Source organism: Pseudorca crassidens, chromosome 21 (assembly GCF_039906515.1).
Source record: "Pseudorca crassidens isolate mPseCra1 chromosome 21, mPseCra1.hap1, whole genome shotgun sequence".
NCBI classification, from domain to species: Eukaryota; Metazoa; Chordata; class Mammalia; order Artiodactyla; family Delphinidae; genus Pseudorca; species Pseudorca crassidens.
The window spans coordinates 16,126,209-16,150,310 of record NC_090316.1 but is presented as its reverse complement, the minus strand read 5'-3'; the positions used below and the strand labels follow the sequence as shown (position 1 = coordinate 16,150,310).

The following is a 24,102-nucleotide window of genomic DNA, read 5'->3' as shown; positions in this document are numbered from 1 at the left end:
CCTGCGCGGCGTGTGGACGCCTCACGCTCCCGGAAGTGGGAGGTGTCCATTCGAGTTTGTGTGGCCGCCGCCGCGGGAACGGTAGCCCGGTAATTTTTCAGCGGAGAAAGGTGAGGCTTTCGGGCTTGGTCGAGTGAGAGAGCGAGTGGTGGGCCCCAGCAGCTCTCTTCTTACGTGACACGCGGCATGGAGGATGAGCAGAGCCACCAGCCCGGCGGCGAGGCCGTGGCTCCCGCGCGGCGCGGCTCGCGGGGGTCGGCGTGCGGGGAGGAGGCGCAGCGCCCGAATTCCGAGGTGAGAATCCGCCCGCGCGCCCTTGTCTTCGAGGGTTTCCCTCAGGAACCTCAACCCGTGCGCCCTGGGGCCCCAGCCCTGGCCGCCTTCCCTGGCCCCAACTCCGGGAGCCTTTACTCGGGGGTGGTTGTCAGTAAGCCCCTTCTGGTCCCAGTTACTGTCTGGAAGTGAGTCAACAGCCCAGACGAGAAGTATGCGAACCGCGGTTTTATTAGCTCTGCGTGGGAACCCTGCTCTAAGCATTCTGGGCGCACGGTTACTGTTGTCATTCTCTGTAGCCCTAATCTGTAGCGGGTAGTTGATGTATTTAGAAATACCACCACAGCTCTAGCTATATCACTTCTTAAGACCTTTAAGCCCAGCTCCCAGGCTTGGCAAAAGGAGATTGTGCCTGTTAGCTGGAGCTTCGTCTCTGGTTTTCGCCTATTTACAACTATCTCATATAAACGTAATGTATGACTGATAACCTTTAATGAGTTTGATAGCTCACCGATAGATCCTAGTTACAGTGGCAGAGTTGTAAAAACCGTCTTAAAACTTCTTTATTCATCTTCTTTGACACATACGATTATTGTTGACTGGCGCTGCAGAGTGTGAACGATCTAATACCGAATTGGTCATTTTCTGTTAATAACATACAAATGCGGAGCACCTCATAGTGTGGGTACTTGCAGGAAGCTTCCTAGCTCTTGTTCTTTCCGTCTACAGCCCATTCCCCACATAGCAGGTAGAATGAACTTTTAGTAACATGAATCTGACCGGTTTTTCCCCTCCTGAGTCTTCAGTTTGCTGCCCACAGGACCTGGCTCCTTTCTCCATTGTTAACTGCACCTCGTACAACTCTTCCCTTTTGCTCTCAGTGCCCAGCATACTCGGTTTTATGGCGGATGATCTTTCTTGTTAAGGGTCTTTGTGTGCTTCCTTTGCTGTGCATGCTCTTCCCCTGGGTCTTTTGCATAGTTATCTGCTTCGCTTTATGATATTACTTTCAAAGAGGCCTCCATGTTCCTTCTGTCTAAAGAACCGCTCTTCTACCCCGCCATTCCTCTTCAGTTTGAGATACTGTCAATAACATCATCAAGTGAGTCGGTTTAAAAATAATTTTAAAAACTTTATTTTTAATGAGAGAAGTGTGATTGAATACACTTCATTAGATTTGGAAGTCTTACAACTTTGAGATACAGTGACTTAAGGCCTGAGTTTATGTTCCTAGTTGATGTTAGTGACTATCATATTTGTTAAAAACCTGTTGTTGGATGTTTTTAATAAACAATGATACAGTCTTTTTTTTCAGGCTCAAGTAAGCAAAATATTCTGTTGGATTTCAGCTAAGTAAATTTTCATTATTTTTGATGTCAACAAAATTGTTTTTGTAAACTAATAGGTGTTGCAATTTTATATTTTTAACCAAGTAGGTTCAAATTTCATCAGAATTCTTCTTTTGGAAGGATTGTAACCAAGTTTAATTCTGCTTCTAAGTTTGTTTGTTTTTTATGTGTAGATGCAAAGGCTTTTTTTTTTTTTAAATAGGTAATGAGCAGGTTTTCTTTTTTTTTTTGGCAATAAAATAATGGAAACACTTCCAAAACATCTATTTTCCAAATGTTCTTGCCACAGAAGAGGTTTCTCTTGATAAGCAGTTACTTGCTAAGTTATTGTTAAAACATATTTTCTTTCATCTTGAAACAAATAGGGTTTATTTAAAAAAAAAACCAGGGTCTTCACTGGTGGCGCAGTGGTTGAGAGTCCGCCTGTCGATGCAGGGGACACGGGTTCATGCCCCGGTCCGGGAGGATCCCACGTGCCGCGGAGCGGCTGGGCCCGTGAGCCATGGCCGCTGAGCCTGCGCGTCCGGAGCCTGTGCTCCGCAACGGAAGAGGCCACAACAGTGAGAGGCCCGCGTACCGCAAAAAACAAAAACAAAAAACTTTTAAGGATCAAGCTTATTAATCCCTTTCTCATCACAGAAAATTATAGCAATTTTGGAATACTGTTTTGTAAAAGGAAATATGTAACTCATTTGTAAGTTCAATAGCACTTTTAAGTACTTTACCAGAAGATAGTCAGCCTCCATTTGGTATAAAAGATTTTCATGGTCAATTCCATATTGTAAAGATTCTCTCATTTGGGATAATATAAACCGTGCAACCATTTACTGGGACGTGTGAAAATTGCAAAATGTCACAGTATCATGAAGGTGAATATTCTCCCTTGTATGGTGGAGTCTGTCCCTACTTTCCTCATTGTATGGCCGGTACTTTGTGACATGTGACAGATGGACACAGACATTGGGGAGGGCACCATTATCAATCCATGTATTACTTAGTAAACTAATTTTGTGTTTTTGTAGATTAATAATACATACCGGGTTTTAAATATTTTCCTTCTGCTCCTTAGTGGGTTGTCTTAGTGGGTTTTCTTTGGAAACCATTAGTGTAGACCACAGTTTGTGAGGACTGGATCTTCACCATGTCCTAAACTTCACTGAAGGAAGAGGGCTAGGGTTGGACCCAGGAGAGGAAGCGGAACTTTCTTTATAGAAATCATGATTTGTAGCATATCTAGAAGAGGCCTAAGTGTTACTTGTGGGTAATATTTGTAGCTACAGTTCTAGATAAGAATTAAGCAAGTGAGTCAGAGGGAGGATTTAACCAAGGAGAAAATTTGCTTAAATGAGACGTTTTGGTAGACAAACTGTTACTCGTTGTTGACCAATTTTAACCCAATTGAAGACGAAGCTTAAAATTCATTGTAAGTGTAAAGACAAGGATAAATCAGGAATCCTGATTAAATTCTAATGATAAAGTAGCCAGGCATTGTAAATTTAATGTAGTATTGAAAGCTAATTATTTTCTTATCTTAGTCAAATATCCGTGTAATAAAGTTTTTAAAACATTGGTCAACAAGGAACTTCAATATAATTATTCTTCAAGGGACTTGCCTGGTGGTGCAGTGTTTAAGAATCCAACTGCCAATGCAGGGGACACAGGTTCAAGCCCTGGTCCGGGAAGATCCCACATGTCACGGAGCAGCCAAACCCGTGCGCCACAACTACTGAGCCTGCGCTCTAGAGCCCACGAGCCACAACTACTGAGCCTGCGTGCTGCAACTACTGAAGCTCGTGTGCCTAGAGCCTGTGCTCTGCAGCAGGGGAAGCCACCGCAGTGAGAAGCCCACGCACCGCAACGAAGAGTAGCCCCCGCTTGCCGCAACTAGAGAAGGCCCACGCAAAGCAATGAAGACCCAATGCAGCCAAAAAAAAATAAATTAATAAAATTATTTAAAAAATTATTCTTCAATTTATGGACAGTTCATCCATTGGAATTCCTGTCCTCTTTCCTCAGAGGAGATGGGAGAGAGTAATTCTTAAGTATTCTAGCACAGTATCTGCTAAATGTGTGTTGTATTAAATTGAGAGCTAAGAGTGAGAAATAGTCCCTGAACCATCAGTTCCAACTCAGGCACTGTGTCCTATCCACGGTTATCCCTCCTTAATCTGTCATTAAAGTTCACATGGGGACAATGTGGTAAGTTATAACTAAGTTAACAAGCTTTAGTATGGATTGCTAGTAAATTCCAAAGTATTTTTGAAAATTCTGTAACATACCTAATATTTGTAACATTGCATGTGGAAAATAACTTGTAAATGAATCTTTGGAACTTAACGTATTAGTAATTTGGGACTACCTGTGGTGTGATTAGAATCACATTATGTCTTCTTAACATGGATTTTCATTTAAGAAAGGAGGAAAGGTTTATAATATAGTAAGTATAGTTCTCCTGAATAACTGATATATGTGTAACTTTTGGAAATTGCATGTTTTGGAACTGAATTTATTTCCTTCTTTGCCTTGGGTACTAGCAAGCTTTGAATCAGATTTCTGGTCCCTTTAATTTTTATATTGGCCAATTTCTGTTAACTTTGTGAAACGAAGTCAGGTTAAAAAATTCTCAGGAAGGCACTGATGTATACATGCATAATGTTGTAAAAGTTAACTTAAAAATTGGTTCATTTGTAAATTTTAGAATACTGCTTGTGAAGAGGTCTGACCTACAGTCTGTGATGGTAATTAGTAAAGTTACCATTTATTAATAGCCATGCTGGGTATGGTGTCAGGAACCTGATATACTTGATCTCATTTAATCCTTATAATAATCTCTCCCAAATACTGTTTATCATTAGCAATACCAAATACCATTTGAGACAGTTATTATTATACCTTAGTTTATAGATAAGGAAACTGAAGATCAGAGTAATAAGTAATTACCCAAGGTTATGCTACTATTAAACAATCAGCTGGCTCTGTACTGAGGTTGCTCTGACTCCCAAAACCAGTGCTCTTTTTACTTAGCTTCATTTCCTGTAAGGAACCTCGTGACTGAGAAGAGAGCAGGGTAAATCATATTGGAAACACATCCTCCTTCTTCCTAAGCACTTTTTATTGAACATATTAGCACAAAGAGCCCTTAGGAGTTTGAATATTTAAGATGTTTGTACTAATTATAAACTATATATATATATATATGTATTTTTTGTGTGTGTGGTAGAAAAAGCAGCGATGGAGACTTGATGGCCAAGAAACAAAAGGATCTAAGTTCATTACCTCCAGTGCAAGTGATTTCAGTGACCCAGTTTACAAAGAGATTGCTATTACGAATGGTTGCATTAATAGAATGAGTAAGGAAGAGCTCAGAGCCAAACTTTCAGAATTCAAGCTTGAAACCAGGTAATTAAAAATAACTTTTTAAAATTTTAAAAGTAGTACATGTTCATCTAGAAAATCTTGAAAACACTGAAAAATATCTGTAATCCTATTATGAAGAGATAACCATTACTAACAATTCAAATAACAGCTATAATTTACATTCTTATCCATGAATCTTTGTGTGACTCTGATTATTTCTGTCAGTCTTTTAGACAATAGAGTAGTATTGCTGAGTTAAAGTTGATGAACGTTTTGATCATCTACCAGAAGTGTATAGGAGTATCTATCATTTTATACTGAGTATGTTTAAAAAATTATTTTAGTTGATCATTTGGTTGATAGATAATTATAACTTATTAACGAGATTGAGTATTTTTCCTTTTTCTTGTTCATTTGTATTATTTTTATAAAGAAGATTTCTTCGAAACCAGGTAATTAAAAAAAAACAACTTTCACCTTCTAGGAAGTATTTTTTCTTCTGTTTTAGTTTCTAAAAATATGCAGTATGATAGTAAGTGTTATGTTTAATTGTATATTGAATGAGAAAATAATGCAGCTTAGCCAGCTCAAGAGTGTGTACGTGTGCATGTGTGTGTATCTTCAGTGAGATGTATACATACTTAAGTTTTAATAACTTTTTGTGAAACAAATCACTTTATTTTGACTTGGGGCATGGGGCAGGAATGACCTTTGGGATACAGGAAAACATGTAGCTTCTTGATACACAAGAGAATTGCCAGGCATTTAGAAAAAAATAACTACAGGTAATAGAGGAAAACTTATTGTTTTGAGGTCCCCCTGAATCCTTATTCTCTTATAAGCAGTATTCTTCCTCTTTGCTTTAAAGTAGAGCTTCACTGCTTTTCAAAAGAGCACACATGTATTTTTTCCCCCTTCTCGATTGTCTACTCCATAATTTGTGAAGAAGATTTTTACCTCCTTTCCCCCTGACTTTTTCTATTCTGGGAATACAACGTGTAGCCTACTTAAGATTTTCTGGGCAAAATGTGTGTTCTTCCCAGGTGTGAAGATCAGTTGCTCACTCCTGACTTATATGGGAGCTAGAGAGATCAAATGTATGTTTATGCATTTAGTCAACAAACACTGAATTGTAAGTACTTTACTAGGTAATAATGTTATAAAGGTAAAACAGATCTACTCCCTATTTTGGAAATCTCAGTCTTTTAGGAAAATACACAAACCAATAATCACAATACAGAATGACCAGAGCTGTATCAAAGGTCTGGCCAAGTGCAGCATGAGAATGCGGAAGAGTCTGTCTCAGGGATTCAGAAGTGACATTTGAATTGACTTAAAACAGAAAAGGGAGGGGGAGGGTATTTGGGGCGAAAAGAAATCAAAACTCCTAATTTCTGTTTGTATATTTTCTGCTACATGATCTTGCTTTTTCTTTGTACAACCAAAGCTATGGAACAGGAAAGCATGCCCCATTTTCGGGACATGGCCTGTATTGTGTTTTGTCTGCAGTGTGCAGCGTACTGTGGGGAGGGGGAGCATCTGAAGAAGATGACGAAATGATAGGTCGTAGCCTAGTGGTGAAGGAACTCTGTGCTAAAGTCTGCATTTTACCTGTAAGCAGAAGGGGGCCACTGAAATATTTCAGCAGGAAGGTGGTGCTAGTGCTTAGCTCTCGAGCAAGGTGAAGAATGAAGAGGAGGGCTGTGATAGGGGAGACGTGTGCCAGAGTCCAGGAAGCTAATGGGAGCCCCACCGGAGAGAATTCAGGAGAACCAGATTCTGTGTGTTTCTCTGAGTTGGAATTGGCAGAAATGGTGATTGTTTGGATGTGGAGGGGCAAGGGAGATGTTAAAGATAAAGTTTTCTCTCTGGAGTAACTGGTTGGTTATGTGTTTATGTTGCCATTAGGTTTGCAGACAGCCTTTTAGTAAATAACGTTTCACCTTTAGTAAACTATAGTTTCTTCCAAAAAAGAAAGAAAGAAAGAAAAGAAATTAAGACAAAGCAATCCAAAGCTGTCCCATGACACAGAGGTCACGCACAATACCTTAATATGAAAGGAGTTGAGGGTTTCCTTCCTAGGTTTTGGTAGTCTGGAAAATCTCAAGCAAATAAACATATTAACACATTTTGTCTTAAAACAACTTGCTGGTTAATTATCAGGATTTTTCATGGATGAGATTCCTTTTTAGTGGTAGTTTAGAAAGGAAAACAAAAGGTTAGAAACATTTTTTCTAACGGTCACTAATTGGTGACGGGGCCAAAATGCCCTCCTTGTCACTTCCCATTAGTTACAGTTTTTAGATCCTCTTATTTTTACTACCATTTTGAATCTACAAGCCTTACAGGACTCAGCCAAGTAACAGTGAAGGAAGTCTAAGTAATGGTTGCGACTTTTGATTTTTTGAAGTAATATATACTGTTTGACGAATGAATGTGACCGCCTTTACCCACCATTGTCATAAATTTAGAACAACTTTGCCCCACCTCCCTTTTGTGGAACGTATATTTTTAAAATACCTGTAAAACAGAAATTGCCTGAATCCAATTCTACCCACGGTAAATGAAGAAATCTAATTGCAATTAAGATTCTACTGACTATGACAGTGTTCTTCTGGGCATGGTTTATTCTAGGGTCTCCTAAATTAGTTTTCCTAGTTAAATAGCTAAGAGACATTCAACTTTATATACTACTAGGCTCATAATGCTTTCAAATTCATGTGGATTTTTTTAGTTGTCTAACTTACAAAAGCCAAAAGAAAGGAAAGAGAGAGCATACTATGTTCAATTTTCCTGAATTTTCATTCTCTGAAATTTGTGTTTGTTCAGAATAATTCAGTATTAATTTCGGGTTTTGTGTCATGTATGTCATCTTATTATATAAGGCAACAGGGGTGTGTAGGTAGTGTATGCTGACAAAGGTTATGGTTTGAAACACCAATATATATTTTATATATCGTACTAGAAAAATGAAAACGTACGTGTGAATTAAAATATTGATGCTGTATGAAACGTTCTGTTTTAATTAGTTCTTTGCTAAATTAGCTTTGCTTTCTTTACATTTATTTTGGCTAACATTTGCTAAATTATGCTGGGATAATGCTGTCAGTGTTCAACCCAGTGCCAGCAGGTAAGAGTTCAGATTCTTGCCTGTAAAATTCACCTAAGCATTAATTTTATTCTTATTTTCCTTAGAGGTGTAAAGGATGTACTAAAAAAGAGACTGAAAAACTATTATAAGAAGCAGAAGCTGATGTTGAAAGAGGGCAATTGTGCTGACAGTTACTACGACTACATTTGTGTTATTGACTTCGAAGCCACTTGTGAAGAGGGTAACCCACCTGAGTTCATACATGAAATAATTGAATTTCCTGTTGTTTTACTGAATACTCATACCTTAGAAATAGTAAGTGAATTGTTTTAATTTTATTTTTAGCAGCAGCTATTCTGGGGTTGGCTACTAAGGTCCCATTTGCTATTTCAGCTAGAATTAGAATTCTAAAGAGGGGGTGTTTGCTCTTGCTGCATACTTAATAGATGGGCTATAATAAAATAATCTCAGGGTCTGCTCCTCTCCTTTTTCAGTAGCTAAAACAAATAAACAAACAAAAAACAAAAAAAACTGATGCCTGGTCCTTGTCCCAGAGATTCTGATTTAGTTGTTCCGTGGGGCCCCTGGCATTAGCTTTTTTTTTAAAGCTTCTCAGTTGGTATGCAGTCAGGGTTGAGAACCACTGTGGTAGACTAATGTATACTCAGATCTATAAAAATGATAAGGTATAGAAATTACCTTTCAACTTAAAACTAGTTAGCTTTCTGGTGAAAAGTTTATGGGGGAAACAACTCTTGTAACCTTGGCTTCTAAGCCATATAACATATTTGCTTTAGATACTCATCGTCAGTGCATTGTTAGTTTAGGAACTCAGCAGGATCCCTCCAAATTAATACTGTTTGCCTTGTAAATCCTGAACAAGGATTGTAACAGCTCATCTACCCAGAAGTACCACGTCCGTGGTATCCCCAGTTGCCACCAACACACTGGGAGTATAAAAAGGCTTTTGGTGCATTAAAATGCGTACAGTTTTTTCTTTCTGTTGTTCGAAGCCTCTTTTAGTTATAGTCTTAATCAGCCCATTTATATAATTTCCTTGTCCAAAGCAGATTAAAGGTCAGTAAATTAAAAGAAAAAAATGACAGCTATGAAGGCAAATCATCTTGCATAACTCACTAGATCTTACTTCCTCTCTGTCACTCAGGGACATGGCTCTAGACCTTCTCGTCCCTCATTTAGACATGAATGATTCATTGCTTTCTACTATATCGTTCCCATCACATACAAACGTGTTATTTTTCACACCATAAAAAGCCTTCACTTGATCCCACTCTCTGCCAGCTACCCCGTTCTTTGTTCCTCTACAGCAGGTTTTTGTAAAAGTTACATACGCTTCTGTCTGTTTCCTCCCATTCTCTGTTAAACCCATACCACTTGTAGGTTTAATTTATGTATTCCAGCCCATCACTCCACTAAAATCACTCCTCAGTGTCATTTTTGACCTTTACCTAAGTCCTGGTGGAATTGACCACTGTCTCCTTCAAGTGACTGCCAGAACCCCTCATTCTCCTGCATTTTCGCCAGCCTCACTGGGTTCCCCTTCACAGTTTCCTTCGCTGGTTGCTCCTTCTCTTCCCAACTTCCTAATATAGGATGCTGTAGGTTCAATCCCAGGTCCTCTCCTCTATATAGATCCTCTCCCTTAATGATCTCGTCTATCATCTTGTTCCATAGCTTTTAGAAACTACATGCTGATGTCTTCCAAATACATATCTCCAATCTCGTCCTCTGTCCCAAATCCAGACTGTTACTTACGATCTCTACTTGGACATCTAAACAGACATCTTAACGTGTCCCAAATTTACCCGCAACCTGTTTTATCTTCAGCCTCCCTAGCTTGAGGGCTAGCAACTCTCTCTTTCTAATTGCTCAGTCCAGAAAGCTTGGAGTCATCCTTAACTCCTGTTTCTCTCACATCACACATCCAGGCCATCAGTGACTTGTTTGCTCTGCCTTCAAAATATATCCAGAACCCAGCCACTTAACCACACTACTATGACTGTAGTCTGAGTCCCACTGATTTCTTGTCTGGATTTGCTGCTTTTGTTCATCATTTAACCAGTCTCTATTTCTATCCTTATTCCCTGCAGCCAGTTCTCAACCTAGTGACCAGAGTGATCCTTATAATATATAAGTCAGAGCATTTCACTCCTCTGCTCACGACTCTTTTATGGCTCCCCATTTAACTCAGAGTAAAAGTCATATTCCTTATGTGATCTGGCTTCTTGTTACCTCTGATTGTACCATATTGAGCTGCTTGCTCTTTCTCAGAAATTCCAGGCATGCTCCACCCCCTCACCTCCCAGAGCTTTAGCTCAAATTCCTTTCCTGCAGAGATCTTGCTGCTAATTCCCTTCCTCCCTCCTTTCCGCCTTTACTTCCTTCCTTCCGGGCATTCCTTAACTCTTGCCTTCTAAATAAAGTCTAACTGGTTCTCTGTGCAATAGTGTAGCTTGAATACCCCACAGACCCAATGTTTCTGATCCCTCTTATCTACTCTACTTTTTAAGAACCCTCATCACCTTTTAACTTACTATGTAATTTATTTAAGTGATTATTAAATATTTGGTCAATGAATGCATAGTCCTCTGGTATCATTCTGTTGAAAGTATTAAATAGCAAATACAATTTTATTAATGTCATACTTTGTAGTACCTACTTACAATGGTAAGGGAAGTTGCAGCATATTTTTTTTTAAGATTTTCATTTAAAATTATGAAACAAAATGCTGATATTTAAAAAGATAGACTTCATTTATCTATGAAATTCAATTAAGTAGAATTTTTCCTTCTGCAGTATGTCTGGTAAGTAAAGAACATCTATAACTTTTGAAGTTCAAATGTTTTTTGCTGTTCTTTTACTCTTTTATAATTGTTAGTAACTTGATAATTCATCTGCTTAATACACTAGTGTGTAAAAAGAATTTTATAAACATGATTTTTCTTAATTTTTTAATCTTCTACTATAAGTAATATTCTTTGTCTTTTTCTCCATAGCTACCTAGTATTAATAATTGCTGCTGATAAATCTTTAGGCTTTGAAATTGTCCTTAATTTTTAACAAGTGACTTAGTGTGATCTGGTTTAGGGAGGCAGCATTGGGCCAGAGGAAAAAATGCTTAGAGACCTGAGCCCGATGATAACCATGCCGTCCTTACTGAGTTCACAAAGTTGTTGTGAGCATAAAATATGAAGGCAATCATGAAAGCTTCTTGAAGAGGTTAAACATTGCTAAAATAATTAGTAGTATTATTGCCCTTTAAATGACTACATATCATATAGTTAAATTTTGTTTATTCAGAATTCAGTTTAGTGGAATCTTAATATAAAAATAAGGACTAGTCAGGAGTAAATGGGAGAGCAGGAATCCGAACTAATTTATTTGTAACTGCTCACTGGCATTTCTTCAACATACTACGTTATTTAAAAAGCTCTTAATATCTTGAACTAGAGGTTGTGTTAATAGGCTTTACAGTTTCAAAATATTATAAACAAAATCATTGATATTTTGCTCCTCTGGTTAAACTTTGGCTTGAAGACTTGCTTTCAGGTACTTGTTCTATCTTAAACTTTTTTAAACTATGAAGCATAATTTTTTAATTAAAAAATTAGAGTACTTTGGGAATAGGGCATTATCCTTAAATTGTTAAAACTCTAGACAGGTCTGTGCCTTGAGCCATCTATAAGATTACAGCCTTATGTGGCTGACATAGTCACGTTATGTATCGTGTATCTTAAGTCATAGAAAATACTTCAAAATACTTTAACTTGCTGTCCTTCCCTTGTAGGAAGATACGTTTCAGCAGTATGTGAGACCAGAGATTAACACACAGCTTTCTGACTTCTGCATCAATCTAACTGGAATTACTCAGGTTATAATTCTGTGTTCCTTTTTCTAGAGTTTGAAAGAAGTTTTGAAATTAGGGATTTATTTCATAGTTTAAAAAAATTATTGTTGTAAATAATTAAATGTGATACTTTCCTAGCTTGGTAAAGATCTTTTGTATTGTAATATTTAAAAAATAGAAAAGCACATTTTACAGCTGGTAAGTTTTTTTTAGCCTTTCCTTTTAAGGAGTTGTAATCATTTCATTTGTATGGAGCATTAGTGAAGGAAATGTTAGTTACCATGTTGAACTTGGAGATGAAGTTTTAAAATGTATCTGTTACAACCTGATTTTATATATAGCTTAATTTTTTTTAGGCCTCTGATTTTTGGTTGTATTCTAATGTGGTAGGCCCTTTGTTGATTTATTTAGTTCCTTTATTCATTCATTCAACAAATATTTGAGGGCCTGCTATAATATTCAATATTGGCCAAGCTACGGTGGATACAAAGATGGTCAAGGCAATCTCTCTCCTCAGCTCACTTAACAATCTGTAAGTTGGGGACAGACAGAAAAAAACACTGGTCACAGTATGGTTAGGAAGACTGACAGTCAGTGTTTCATTAGGGTGTCATGGGCATCTGTAGAAAGACCTCCTTCTGACAGAGGGAAGGGAGGGCTGTCCTGGGCAAAACTCAAGTTGGTGAACTTGGGCCGAGTCAATGATAGGTAAATAGGTGGGAAAGAATGACTGGGCAGGCATTTCAGGTGTGAAGGGCAAAACTGTAAGTGGTTCGGGATGGTTCAGGTGTATTATGGGCTAGTGAGAAAATGGTCGCAAATAAAGCTGAAGTGATAGAGGCGAGATAGATCATGAAGGGTCTTGTGTGTCTTTTTGTCTGGAAGACCTTGGGGAGTGTTTGGAGGGTTTTAAGTATGCGAGTGATGTGATGGATCATTCAGATGTGTAATATGTTCTGGATGTGAGCTTCGAGATAGGGAAACCAGTGTAGAGGGCTGTGGTTTTCAGCTGAGGAGAGATTTCCCTTTTCTCCCCTCTGGAGAAGCAGTAAGCCACTAGGTTGAGGCCTGAAAAAAGAGAACCCCTGAGGATGATCTTAAATCTTAATCTGGGGAGGGTTTTATACTTCAGTTGAAAGCAGTCCCTAATACTTGGCTATAAACAATTTTTAACTGTCTTAAAAATGGAATTTTAGGTGAATCTTAGCCTAGGAAACCATGAAGAGTTTAAAAGATCATAGTTAAGACTTTCTCCTACTGTTTCTTTCCCTCCAGTGTTTGTTTCTGGGTAGGACTACATGTAACTACCCAGATTTTTATATATTTTACTTTCATATCCTCAGGATCAGGTAGACAAAGCGGATACCTTCCCTCAGGTACTGAAAAAAGTCATTGACTGGATGAAATTGAAGGAATTAGGAACAAAGTATAAATATTCCATATTAACAGATGGGTAAGTATTAAGGAAATTTATCTTTTTTAATCTACTTTTTAAGATTAAAGATGTCCTAACTCATCCAACTTTTAGAATAACCACAAAAAATATTATTTACTAAAGGAGTCCCCACAACAGGCAGTAGCTTTTCTTTTACATTCTTATTCCTGGTTAAATTTTAAGTCCTAGATGTCAGAGAGAGGAGGGAAAGCAGAGATAACAGTCTGATCCAGTGCTAGAAGAAGATTAAATATTAATGTATAAAACTTAAATGACTTTACTGAAACGCTGTTTTTATCAGGACACTTCCTTGCTCAAGAAAGTCCAGACTCTTCAGTCTGGCTTTCAAGGCTCTGTTGTCTAATCCCACCCTGCCCATGTAGCCTAATCCTCCTGCCGTTTTTCTTTTTTAATCCAGTCAGGCTGGCCCATGAACCACACGGTTTATCCTTCCTCTCTGTACCCATACAGCTTTCCTCTCTGCTGGAAGGTTCTCTTCCTTGACTCTTCTTTATTATTACCCAGAGCCTACCTCATATTTTATTTTGGACACTACAACTCACATTGACCTTTTTCTTGAAGCCTTACAGCCTCTGATATGTCCCATTCATGTTGGCATCTGACTAAATACTCTGATGTCTAAACTTCATGTGTGTAAGACTTAGGTTTGCAAGGAGATCAGAGCAAGGATTTTTGCTACTTTGTAGTCTTTCATATTGCTTACTATAGTGCTGAGCTCAAAATTATGCTCCAGAAGCATTAGTTAAATGAAAAGCCAAGTGGGGAGATGAGAGAGATTAAAACAGGATTAACAGCATTGTGCTGAGCCACCTCCTATACCCTATGCTATTAAGGTTGAAGAAGAAAGTCCTAATGAACTTGTTTCAAATTGTGGACAAAAGCTGAGGTGTCACCTAAGTGAAGGGTTTAGAGGCCCTCAGGTGCAATAGGAGAAGAGCATTGAATTTAGGCCTATCATAATTGTGCTTAAAAATGGAAGTTTGGGAAAATGTTGATGGGCCTCTTTAGAAACCTGTTCCTGATTTTCAACATGAATGAGCAGTGTTCGTGCTAAAGTACACAGGTGTTTCTGTCATAACGTGGTGTGTGCAATTCTGTAAAAAACCTCACATTGTGGGACAGATCATTCAAAATCTGTGCAATTTTGTAACCAGAGGACTAACAAAAACAATAATTGATACCCCCAGAAATAATTTGGACAGCCCAGGCAAGCTTCCCGGGGTCTGTAGAAGGCACCTCAGAGGATGTTACAAGGGCACAGAAGCCAGAGGATTGTGGGGGCAGGTGCTTGTTTTTAATTTTCTTAAAAGTACTCCTGTTGCTGGCACAGCGGCCGAGTTGAGAGCTTTTTCTTTCCTGCTGAAGGTTATAATTTCTACTGCTGCAATTCTGACTCCCTTTGCCAAGGAAAAACCACATATGAGGCAACATAACTTCTACATGATACAGCCAGGATTCTCCTACTTAACTACATAGGTTGATTCGTGTTGTAGAAACATGCTGTGGCAGAGCAAATTGCATTCTAACTACTTGATATCAGCTACGTTTGTTTCTCTCAAGTATTTTGTTCATTTGTTTGTGTTTTTTGTTTTATTTCAAAGCATACCCTCAAGGAACTTCCTAATGTGATAAACTTGGCATTAAAAGTAAGCTGAGCGGTTATTTTAGAGTTGTAAAAAAAAAAAACTCAACAAGATAGAGGTGTGCTTAGGTAATCTGAACCATAAAAATGGTCAAGATGAGCCCAATAAGAATTAGACAGTTTGTCAAAAAAAATTTAATATATCCAACTTCCACTTTGCTTTTTTTTTTTTTTAAATTTTTTTTGCGGTACGCGGGCCTCTCACTGTTGTGGCCTCTCCCGTTGTGGAGCACAGGCTCTGGACGTGCAGGCTCAGCGGCCATGGCTTACGGGCCCAGCCGCTCCGCGGTATGTGGGATCTTCCCAGACCCGGGCACGAACTCATGTCCCCCTGCATCAGCAGGCGGACTCTCAACCACTGCGCCACCAGGGAAGCCTCCCACTTTGCTTTTTAAAGTTTGTTTTTGAATTATTATTTTGGAGGAAGAGAAGTTAATTTTCTAAGCTTGATGTTACGTGTGAATATAAGAAAGGTGATGTCTAAATAAAAACAAATAGAATGACTTAAAATCCTCATTTTTAAGAATGGTATAGCATTTATTTAATCCAGATTTTTTTCCTCTTTTGATTTAAGTTCATGGGATATGAGTAAGTTCCTGAACATTCAGTGCCAGCTAAGCAGGCTCAGATATCCACCTTTTGCCAAAAAGTGGATCAATATTCGAAAGTCATATGGAAACTTTTACAAGGTAAGATTTCTATATTGATTATACTGCTCTTGATAAATTTATTATATTTTGCATGTACATAAAGTTATGATTTACTAGGTACTTTTCACAGAAAAAGGTCATATAATTAGTTGTTATTCTTCAGATTCCAAATAGTTATGTTCATGTGAGTTTAGAAAAATAAGCTATATTCCTCACTCAGCCTGTTACTTAAATAGGGTAACTATATATGTATGATCTTCAGTAACAGAGGTTTGAAACTGTAGGGGTATTCAATATATGGATTGTTTGTGGAACAAATGCTCCCCACTGATTTTTCATTCTAATTTTATCAAAGTTAATACGTGTGTGTAGTGTAAATTTTTAAAAATAATATTGCAAGTCTCATAACAAATGGCAGTCTTCCACCATGGCCCTCACCAGTACTGGTTCCTATTCTCCCAAACACTTTTAACTTTTTAAAGTTGTTTCTTCTCATATTAACTTTCCTGTTTCCGGATTATATATTTATGCTCTTTCTTGAATTTTCAGTCTGAGGTATCTATTGAGTTCCTGCAATGCAAAGTGAAGGTTCAGCACCATTAAACAGCTACCATTCATTTTTCCCCAGATTTAATAATTGACTTCTTTAGTTGTTTTCTTATGCTGTTACTCTCCATTCAAACTGTAAATCACTTTTCAGTACTCAAAACACTCAGGTGGTGTGTCAATTTTTCTTTTTTCTTTTTTTTCCTTTTTTACCTTGAAGACTAGCTTTCTGGAACCTTTAATCCTGTTCTAATCTGAGCTGTTCTTCAGGCTTCTTCAAAAATCATCCTAGAAGATTTCCTTTGCTTCTCTATCACATGTTAGATCTTGGGTCATCTTTTTCCCTTTACAACCACATTTTGGTGAAGCACATCCTTTCCTGAGAAAAGGTGCTTTTCTCTCAAAACATTTTTTTTTGTTTTTTTGTTTAGCATTTTAAAATTGAGAACTATGTGTACAGAAAAGTGGATTTTGACAGATTGTTTTTAGAGTGAAATCCCTTGTAAATTCCACCCACTTAACCCTCTTCCTTCCTCCTAGAGCTCCTGTAATCCATACTTTCATGGGGATAATTTTCTTGTTTTTCCTTACAGCTTTATTTTTTAATTATTATTTTTATACATCTTTATTGGAGTATAATTGCTTCACAATGCTGTGTTAGTTTCTGTTGTACAGCAAAGTCAATCAGCCATATGCATACATATGTCCCCATATCCCCTCCCTCTTGAGCCTCCCTCCCACCCTTCCTTATAGCTTTAATATTTATATGTTGATCTTTATAGCATATGGTTTAGTTTTGCCTGGTTTTGAAAATGATATAATTAGCATCATACTGGCTGTATTGTTTATTTTGCTTTTTTCCTCAACATTATATTTGAGGTTTATCCTTCTTGTGTATATAGCTGAAGTTCATTTATTTTACTGCTGTGTAGTATTCCATTGTGTTGGTTTATCTACTTTGGGTAGTTTTTGGTTTGGGGCTTTTTATGAACAGTGGTGCTATAAACATTCCTGTGCATATCTTCTGGTGCCTTGCATGCTCATTTCTCCAGAGTATAAGCCTAGGAGTTGAATTGCTGGGTTATAGAATATGTACCACATTGAGATTACTTGATAATGCAAAAATTGTTTTCCAAAGTGGTTGTACCAGTTGGCACTCTCACAAGAAGAGTGTGTGATTTACTATTGCTCCACGTCTTTGCCAGCATCTGGTATTGCCAGTCATTTAAAATGTTTGTAAGTGTGGTGGATGTGTGATGACATCTCATTGAGGTTCTGATTTGCATTTGCCTAATTACTCATGCAACTGAGCTCCTTTTCCTATGTTATTAGTCATTTGGATTTCTTTCCTTTGATTATATTTGGTAAATATTTTTTCCTTTTTTGTGGATTTTTCACTAATTTTGTGATTTCTTAAAAGAAGTTGGTTATGAAAAATTACAAACATATACAAAAGTAGACAGATAACAATGAACTCTCATGACTCAGTTTCAACAGTTATTAACTCATGACCAACCTTGTTTCATCTATAACCATACCCACTTTACCTTTTCCTTATTATTTTGAAGAAGATCTTAAACATTATTTCATTTGCTTTGTAAACATTTCATTATGTAACCCCAAAAGATGACTCTTTTAGAAAATATAACCACCACACCATTATCACACCTAAAAAAATTAACAGTAATTCCTTAATGTTATCAAATCATCATAAATATCATAAATATTTTGTTTTCTTTTACCCTTTGTGTGTTGAATGAGGATCAGTTGGGTGACATTTGCAGTTGGGTGACATGTCTCGTAAGTTTAAAATTTTTTAAAATTATTTTTTAAAATAAATTTTATTTATTTTGGATGCGTTGGGTCTTCGTTGCTGTGTGTGGGCTTTCTCTAGTTGCGGTGAGCAGGCTTCTCATTGCAGTCGCCTCTCTTGTTGCGGGGCATGGGCTCTAGGCACGTGGGCTTCAGTAGTTGTGGTGCGTGGGCTTCAGTAGTTGTGGCTTGCGGGCTCTAGAGCCCAGGCTCAGTGGTTGTGGCGCATGGGCTTAGTTGCTCCGCGGCATGTGGGAACCTCCCGGACCAGGGCTCGAGCTTATGTTCCCCGCACTGGCAGGCAGATTCTTAACCACTGCGCCACCAGCGAAGCCCTAAGTTTTTAAATTTATAAATTCCTTTCCCGCCTCCTTTTTCCTTTTAGCAGTTGTTTTTTTTTTCCCCCCCTCTAACATGAGCCATTTGTCCTATAGTTTCCCATAGTCTGGATTTTGCTTGTTGTATCCTGTGATATAGTTGCAAATGTGCCTCTGTCCTCTGAATTTCATATAAATTTGTAGGGGCTGATCAGCTTTAGATTCTTTTCATGCTACAACTCCCAGGTGGTAATGCTTTCTTATGTAAGGGGTCTTTCTCCAACCTTTAACTTAGAGGAATAATTTACTTATTCTAAGGATAATTATTAACAATTACTAAAACCATAAAAGAATTTTCAGGTCTGCATAAAAACATCTACAGCTCATAGTACATTAGAGTGATCAGAAAGTTTCAGATACGTTAAGGCAGAATTGCCAGTGCTTTTTTGAGTAGAGAATTACATTTTTCTGTGGATCTGTTTATATTGGTCAGTTTCTTAGGCTGCTCTTTTCTGGGTGGTTTCCCCCCTTTGTACTAGATACCAATTATAATGCTGATTAGTAGTGTAAGTTGAGGAAACTTACATTTTCCTTTTTAAAAATTTTCTTCTCCTCTTCCCATTTGTATATTACATTCTTTGGAGAAATGTCTATTCAAGTTCTTTAAATCAAGTTGTTTGCTTTTTTTGTTGTTGAGTTTTAGGAATTCTTTGTATATTCTAGATGGTAATCCCTTTCCATGTATGTGATTTGCAAATATTTTCTTCCATTCTGTGGGCCGCCTTTTCACTCTCTTGATAGTGTCCTTTGATAGATAAAAGTTATAAACTTTGTCAGTCAAGTAAAATAATACATTACAGAAAAATACCATGCCAAAAAACTGGTTTGGGTTAAATTTAGATGTTCAAAACAACGCATTTCCTTTCATAAATTATTTGTTAAGTTATAAAACTGCAAACTTTTTAGATGTTTTAAGGATTCCATCTGTTTATATGTATTTTTTTTTTTTTTTTTGCGGTACGCGGGCCTCTCACTGTTGTGGCCTCTCCCGTTGCGGAGCAACAAGCTCCGGACGCGCAGGCTTAGCGGCCATGGCTCACGGGCACAGCCGCTCCACGGCATGTGGGATCTTCCCAGACCGGGGCACGAACCCGTGTCCCCTGCATCGGCAGGCGGACTCTCAACCACTGCACCACCAGGAAAGCCCTATATGTATTTTTATCTAAAACTCTAAGATCATTTTTTTAAAGCTCTGAAGGTTTATTTATTTGCTTCATTTGACCCGAGAGTACTTGCCCTTTGCCTAACTTTATTTAGCTATTACTGTTCATTTTCAGCTTATTTTTCCACTTCACTATGACTTATAGAATACTAAAGAATTACTTACTGAGCTGTTTATTTTTCAGGTTCCTAGAAGCCAAACCAAGCTGACAATAATGCTTGAAAAACTCGGAATGGATTACGATGGGCGGCCTCACAGTGGTCTTGATGACTCTAAGAACATCGCCCGAATAGCAGTTAGAATGCTGCAGGATGGGTGTGAACTCCGGGTTAATGAGAAGATGCATGCAGGGCAGCTAATGAGTGTGTCCTCTTCACTACCAATAGAGGGCACTCCAGCGCCACAAATGCCGCATTCCAGAAAATAACAGCATTTTTGCGCTTTTGCCCGTGGATCATTCACTCTAACTGGAGCTGCTACAAAGAGGTAGCAGATGAATACTTATTGAATTAGTCCTGCAGTGCAAAATTTAAGCACCTTAATCATTTAAAATCTTGTTACAGTTATAGATATATGCATATGTATGTGAACAGATTCTGTGGGGAGGGCATATTGAATTCTTTGTTGAATTCTTTGTCACCAGCACTTTTGATATGAGCAGTATTTGTTACACAGTAACAGTTCCTGCTTAGAACTGAATTTTGTAATTTAAGGTGTCCAAGATGTGTTCCTTTTGGTTTTAAAATACAGAGGTTTATTGGCTCCCCCCTTGAATGTCATACCTTATTGATGTTAAAATATATAATGTGTTTCTACATTAACACATCATTAGATCAGATCATTTCTTAAAATGCAGAAAAGATTGGAAAGGTGGGCCTTATCTAGCCTTTGGGTTTTAAGAATGTCAGTGTCCTTTTGATTTTTGAAATGTATATGTGAAGGTCAGTTGTGAGTGGTGAATTTCATAAAGTACTTGGTACACATATCTGCCTTTGTTTTTTTTTTAATTTATAATTGGAAGATTCATGATAGATTATAGGGTCTGATTAAAAATTCAGTTACTAATGAGGTTAATGGAAATTCAAAAGAAAATACCATTTAAAGGAATATAAGGGCTACAGCTTGAACTTTATAATACATAGATAAATCATTGGGATTTTTTGGATTCGGTTTTTTGGTTCCCCTCCCCCTTGTGACATATATCTATCTGTCTTGTTTCTTAAGTCTAAGAGACCATGCTTTGAATTAGATTTAAAATTAAAGGTCACCACTTAATTTTGCATTTGTATTCAACATTATGAGTGAGGTTAGTAAAGTCGAATAATGCTTTCTACCATATCTTACATTTCTATTACTAAAAACTGATTTTACACAGTGACCACTAAATGTTGAATAGTTAATTCTTAACTAATACTAAAAACAAAAATGTGTTTATGGAGTTGAGAAAGTAAAACTCTCCTTATCTAGAAGCTAAAAATACATGTTTTCAGAATTGGATTTCCCCCTATAGCTTTCCTAGAACAATTTCATTAACATTGTTTGCTTCTTTTCGTTTACTTCCTAATAGTAATTGTGATGCTACTTTATTTTAATGATTTATACATTATAATCAAATGAATTTTATAGAGGTCTTCCAACCCTGGTGCATAGGAGAAAATTAGGCATTTTTCTTGGTATGAGAATTCTCCACACAATGCTGTAGCTTTTTTTTTTTTTTTTTTGAGGTACGTGTGCCTCTCACCGTTGTGGCCTCTCCCGCTGTGGAGCAGAGGCTCCGGACGCGCAGGCTCAGCAGCCGTGGCTCACGGGCCCAGCTGCTCCGCGGCATGTGGGATCCTCCCGGACCAGGGCACCAACCCGTGTCCCCTGCATTGGCAGGCGGACTTTCAACCACTGCGCCACCAGGGAAGCCCAGTGCTGTAGCTTTTTAACTTAAAAGAATGAATTTCTGCCTTTGAGCAGTAGTTATAGAATCAGCATAATAAAAAAATAAGTGGATAACAGAAGGCACAAGGGTGGACAAAATACACATTATAGTAAAACAAGGACATCGAGATGTTTTAGGTTTAAACAGGAAACTCTTGGGGTGAAATAGGTATATGCTAAGATTTTTGTGAATCCCAGATAGCACCATACAATATACCATAAAGTATTACTGGACGTTTTAAAGCATTTCCTTCAAATCCTTACAGAGGTACTGTGCCAGGGCCAAGTAGTAGAAAATAGGAAATCACTAGTGAGGTGTGGATGCTGGGCAGTCCACTCACACTCCCTAGGCGACTTTTTCACATAGCCACCTCGCCACAGAATTCAAATTCATGCTGCAGCAAAGCTGGAATCCTCTCTCACCAGCTTCCAGGGTTGCTCACAAGAGGTAAAAACTGCAAGTGGGAAATCTGACTATGGCAAGGAACCACTACATTGCCCTCCTCCTTTATTTTGTTTTTAAGTCAAGCTGCTAATCTTTTTGCCTGTTTTTCTTTTTGCCAAGTACCCAAGTGCAAACAAGCTCATTTTATATTTCTTTTTAAGACCTTCAACATTATAAGCTCTCAGTATCCTTTTGGCTCAACCAAATATTTTATTTGGTGATGCTTTACTGTCCTGATACATTTTTTAAACTTTACTGAGGAATAATTGATAAATATAATGTATATGTTTAAGTATAAATGTAGTGATTTGATGCACATTGTGGAATGGTACCAAGATCAATTGACACATCACCTCATTTAGTTAGCTTTTTTTTTTTTTGATGGTGAGAATGCTTGAGGTCTACTCTCAGCAATTTTCAGGTATACAGTACGGTACTATTAACCATAGTCATAATGCTGTATGTTACATCCTCAGAAAATATTCTTTGTATACCTGAAAATGTGTATCCTTTGACCTTTGTTGCCCCATTCTGCCGTCCCCAGCCGTTGGCAACCGTCGTTCTATTCTCTGTTTCTATGAAATTGGTGCTTTTTTTTTTTCTTTTTCTAGATTCCACCTATAAGTGATACCATACAGTGTTTGTTTTCTCCGTCTGGCTTATTTCAGTTAAACCTCCAGTTCATCACATTGTCACAAATGGTAGGACTTCCTTCTTTTTTATGGCTGAATAACATTCCTCTGTGTGTGTATGTGTTTGTGTACAATTTTTGTTCAAGGTATTTTTTGAGTTCCCTTTTGACTTCTCCTTTGAGCCATTAGTTGCTCAGAAGTGTGTTGTATAATTTCCACATATTTGTGGACTTCCTAGCTTTCCTCCTGTTATTGATTTCTAGTTTCATACCATCGTGGTCAGAAAAGATACTTGATATGATTTCAGCCATCTTAAATTTGTTGAGACTGTTTTTATGACCTGTGATCTATCCTGAGAATGTTCTTTGTGTGCTTGAGAAGAATATGTACAATTGTACCTCAGAGATAGTGCAGGTTCGGTTCCAGACCACTACAGTAAAGCGACTATCACAGTAACGTGAGTCACATGAATTTTTTGGTATATTTACAGTATACTGTAGTCTATTAAGTGTGCAATAGTATTATGTCTTAAAAAATGTATATACCTTAATTAAAAAATACGTTATTGCTGAAAAATGCTAACCATCATCTGAACCTTCAGCGAGTCATAACCTTTCTGCTGGTGGAGGGTCTTTCCTTGATGCTGATGGCTGCTGACTGATCAGGGTGGTGGCTGCTGAAGGCTGGGGTGGCCGAGACAATTTCTTATAATAAGACAGTGATGAGGTTCATCAAACCGATCGACTCTGCCTTTCACAAATGATTTCTCTGTAGCATGCAGTGCTGTTTGACAGCATTTTACCCACCTTTCAAAACTGGAGTCAGTCCTCTCAAACCCTGACACTGCTTTATCAACTAATCTTATGTAATATTCTAAATCCTCTGTTGTCATTTCAACAGTCTTCACAACATCTTCACCAGGAGTAGTTTCCTTCTCAAGAAACCACTTTCTTTGCTCATCCATAAGAAGCAACTTCCCATGCATTGGTTTTATCATGAGGTTTCAGCAGTTCATTCACATCTTCAGGCTCCACTTCTAGTTCTCTTGCTATTTCCACCATATCAGCAGTTACTTTCTCCGCTGAAGTCTTGAACCTCTCAAAGTCATCCATGAGGGTTGGAGTCAACTTCTTACAAACTCCTGTGAATGTTGATATTTTGACCTATTCCCATGAATCACAGATGTTCTTAATGGCATCTAGAATGGTGAATCATTTCCAGAAGGCTTTCAGTTGACTTTGCCCAGAGCCATCAGAGGAATCCGTATCTATTGCGGCTGTATGCTTAGGAAATGTATTTCTTAAAGAATAAGACTTGAAAGTCAAAATATTCCTTGATTCATAAGCTGCAGAATGGATGTTGTGTCAGTAGGCATGAAGACAACGTGGATCTTATTGTACATCTCCATCAGAGGTCTTGGGTGACCAGGTAGGTGCACTGTCAATGAGCAGTAATATTTTGAAAGAAATCTTTTTTTCTGAGTAGTAGGTCTCAACAGTGGGCTTAAAATATTCAG

At 37.9% G+C, this 24,102-nt stretch overlaps 1 protein-coding gene across 2 annotated transcripts; it reads left to right on the top strand.

Moving 5' to 3' along the window:
- Nucleotides 1-16: 16 nt before the first annotated feature.
- ERI1 (exoribonuclease 1) lies at nt 17-23,057 on the top strand. 2 transcript variants are annotated; one of them, XR_010939491.1, is made up of 8 exons: nt 17-294; nt 4,843-5,021; nt 8,175-8,385; nt 11,879-11,962; nt 13,282-13,391; nt 15,611-15,725; nt 19,768-20,069; nt 22,566-23,057. XR_010939491.1 is itself a non-coding variant. In XM_067721522.1 (7 exons), exons 1-7 carry the CDS (start codon nt 187-189, stop codon nt 20,008-20,010), a joined length of 1,050 nt encoding a protein of 349 aa, XP_067577623.1. In that variant the 5' UTR covers nt 17-186; the 3' UTR covers nt 20,011-20,568. The 2 variants fall into 2 exon arrangements, 1 of the variants encoding a protein (XP_067577623.1); XM_067721522.1 differs by lacking the exon at nt 22,566-23,057 and having other exon boundaries at nt 19,768-20,568.
- Nucleotides 23,058-24,102: the final 1,045 nt, after the last annotated feature.

Coding starts and splice junctions, on each gene's coding strand:
- ERI1 (XM_067721522.1), top strand. CDS start 187: ATGGAGGATGAGCAGAGCCACCAGCCCGGCGGCGAGGCCGTGGCTCCC. Junction 295..4,842: donor CGCAGCGCCCGAATTCCGAG/GTGAGAATCCGC, acceptor TGTGTGTGGTAG/AAAAAGCAGCGATGGAGACT. Junction 11,963..13,281: donor ATCTAACTGGAATTACTCAG/GTTATAATTCTG, acceptor TCATATCCTCAG/GATCAGGTAGACAAAGCGGA.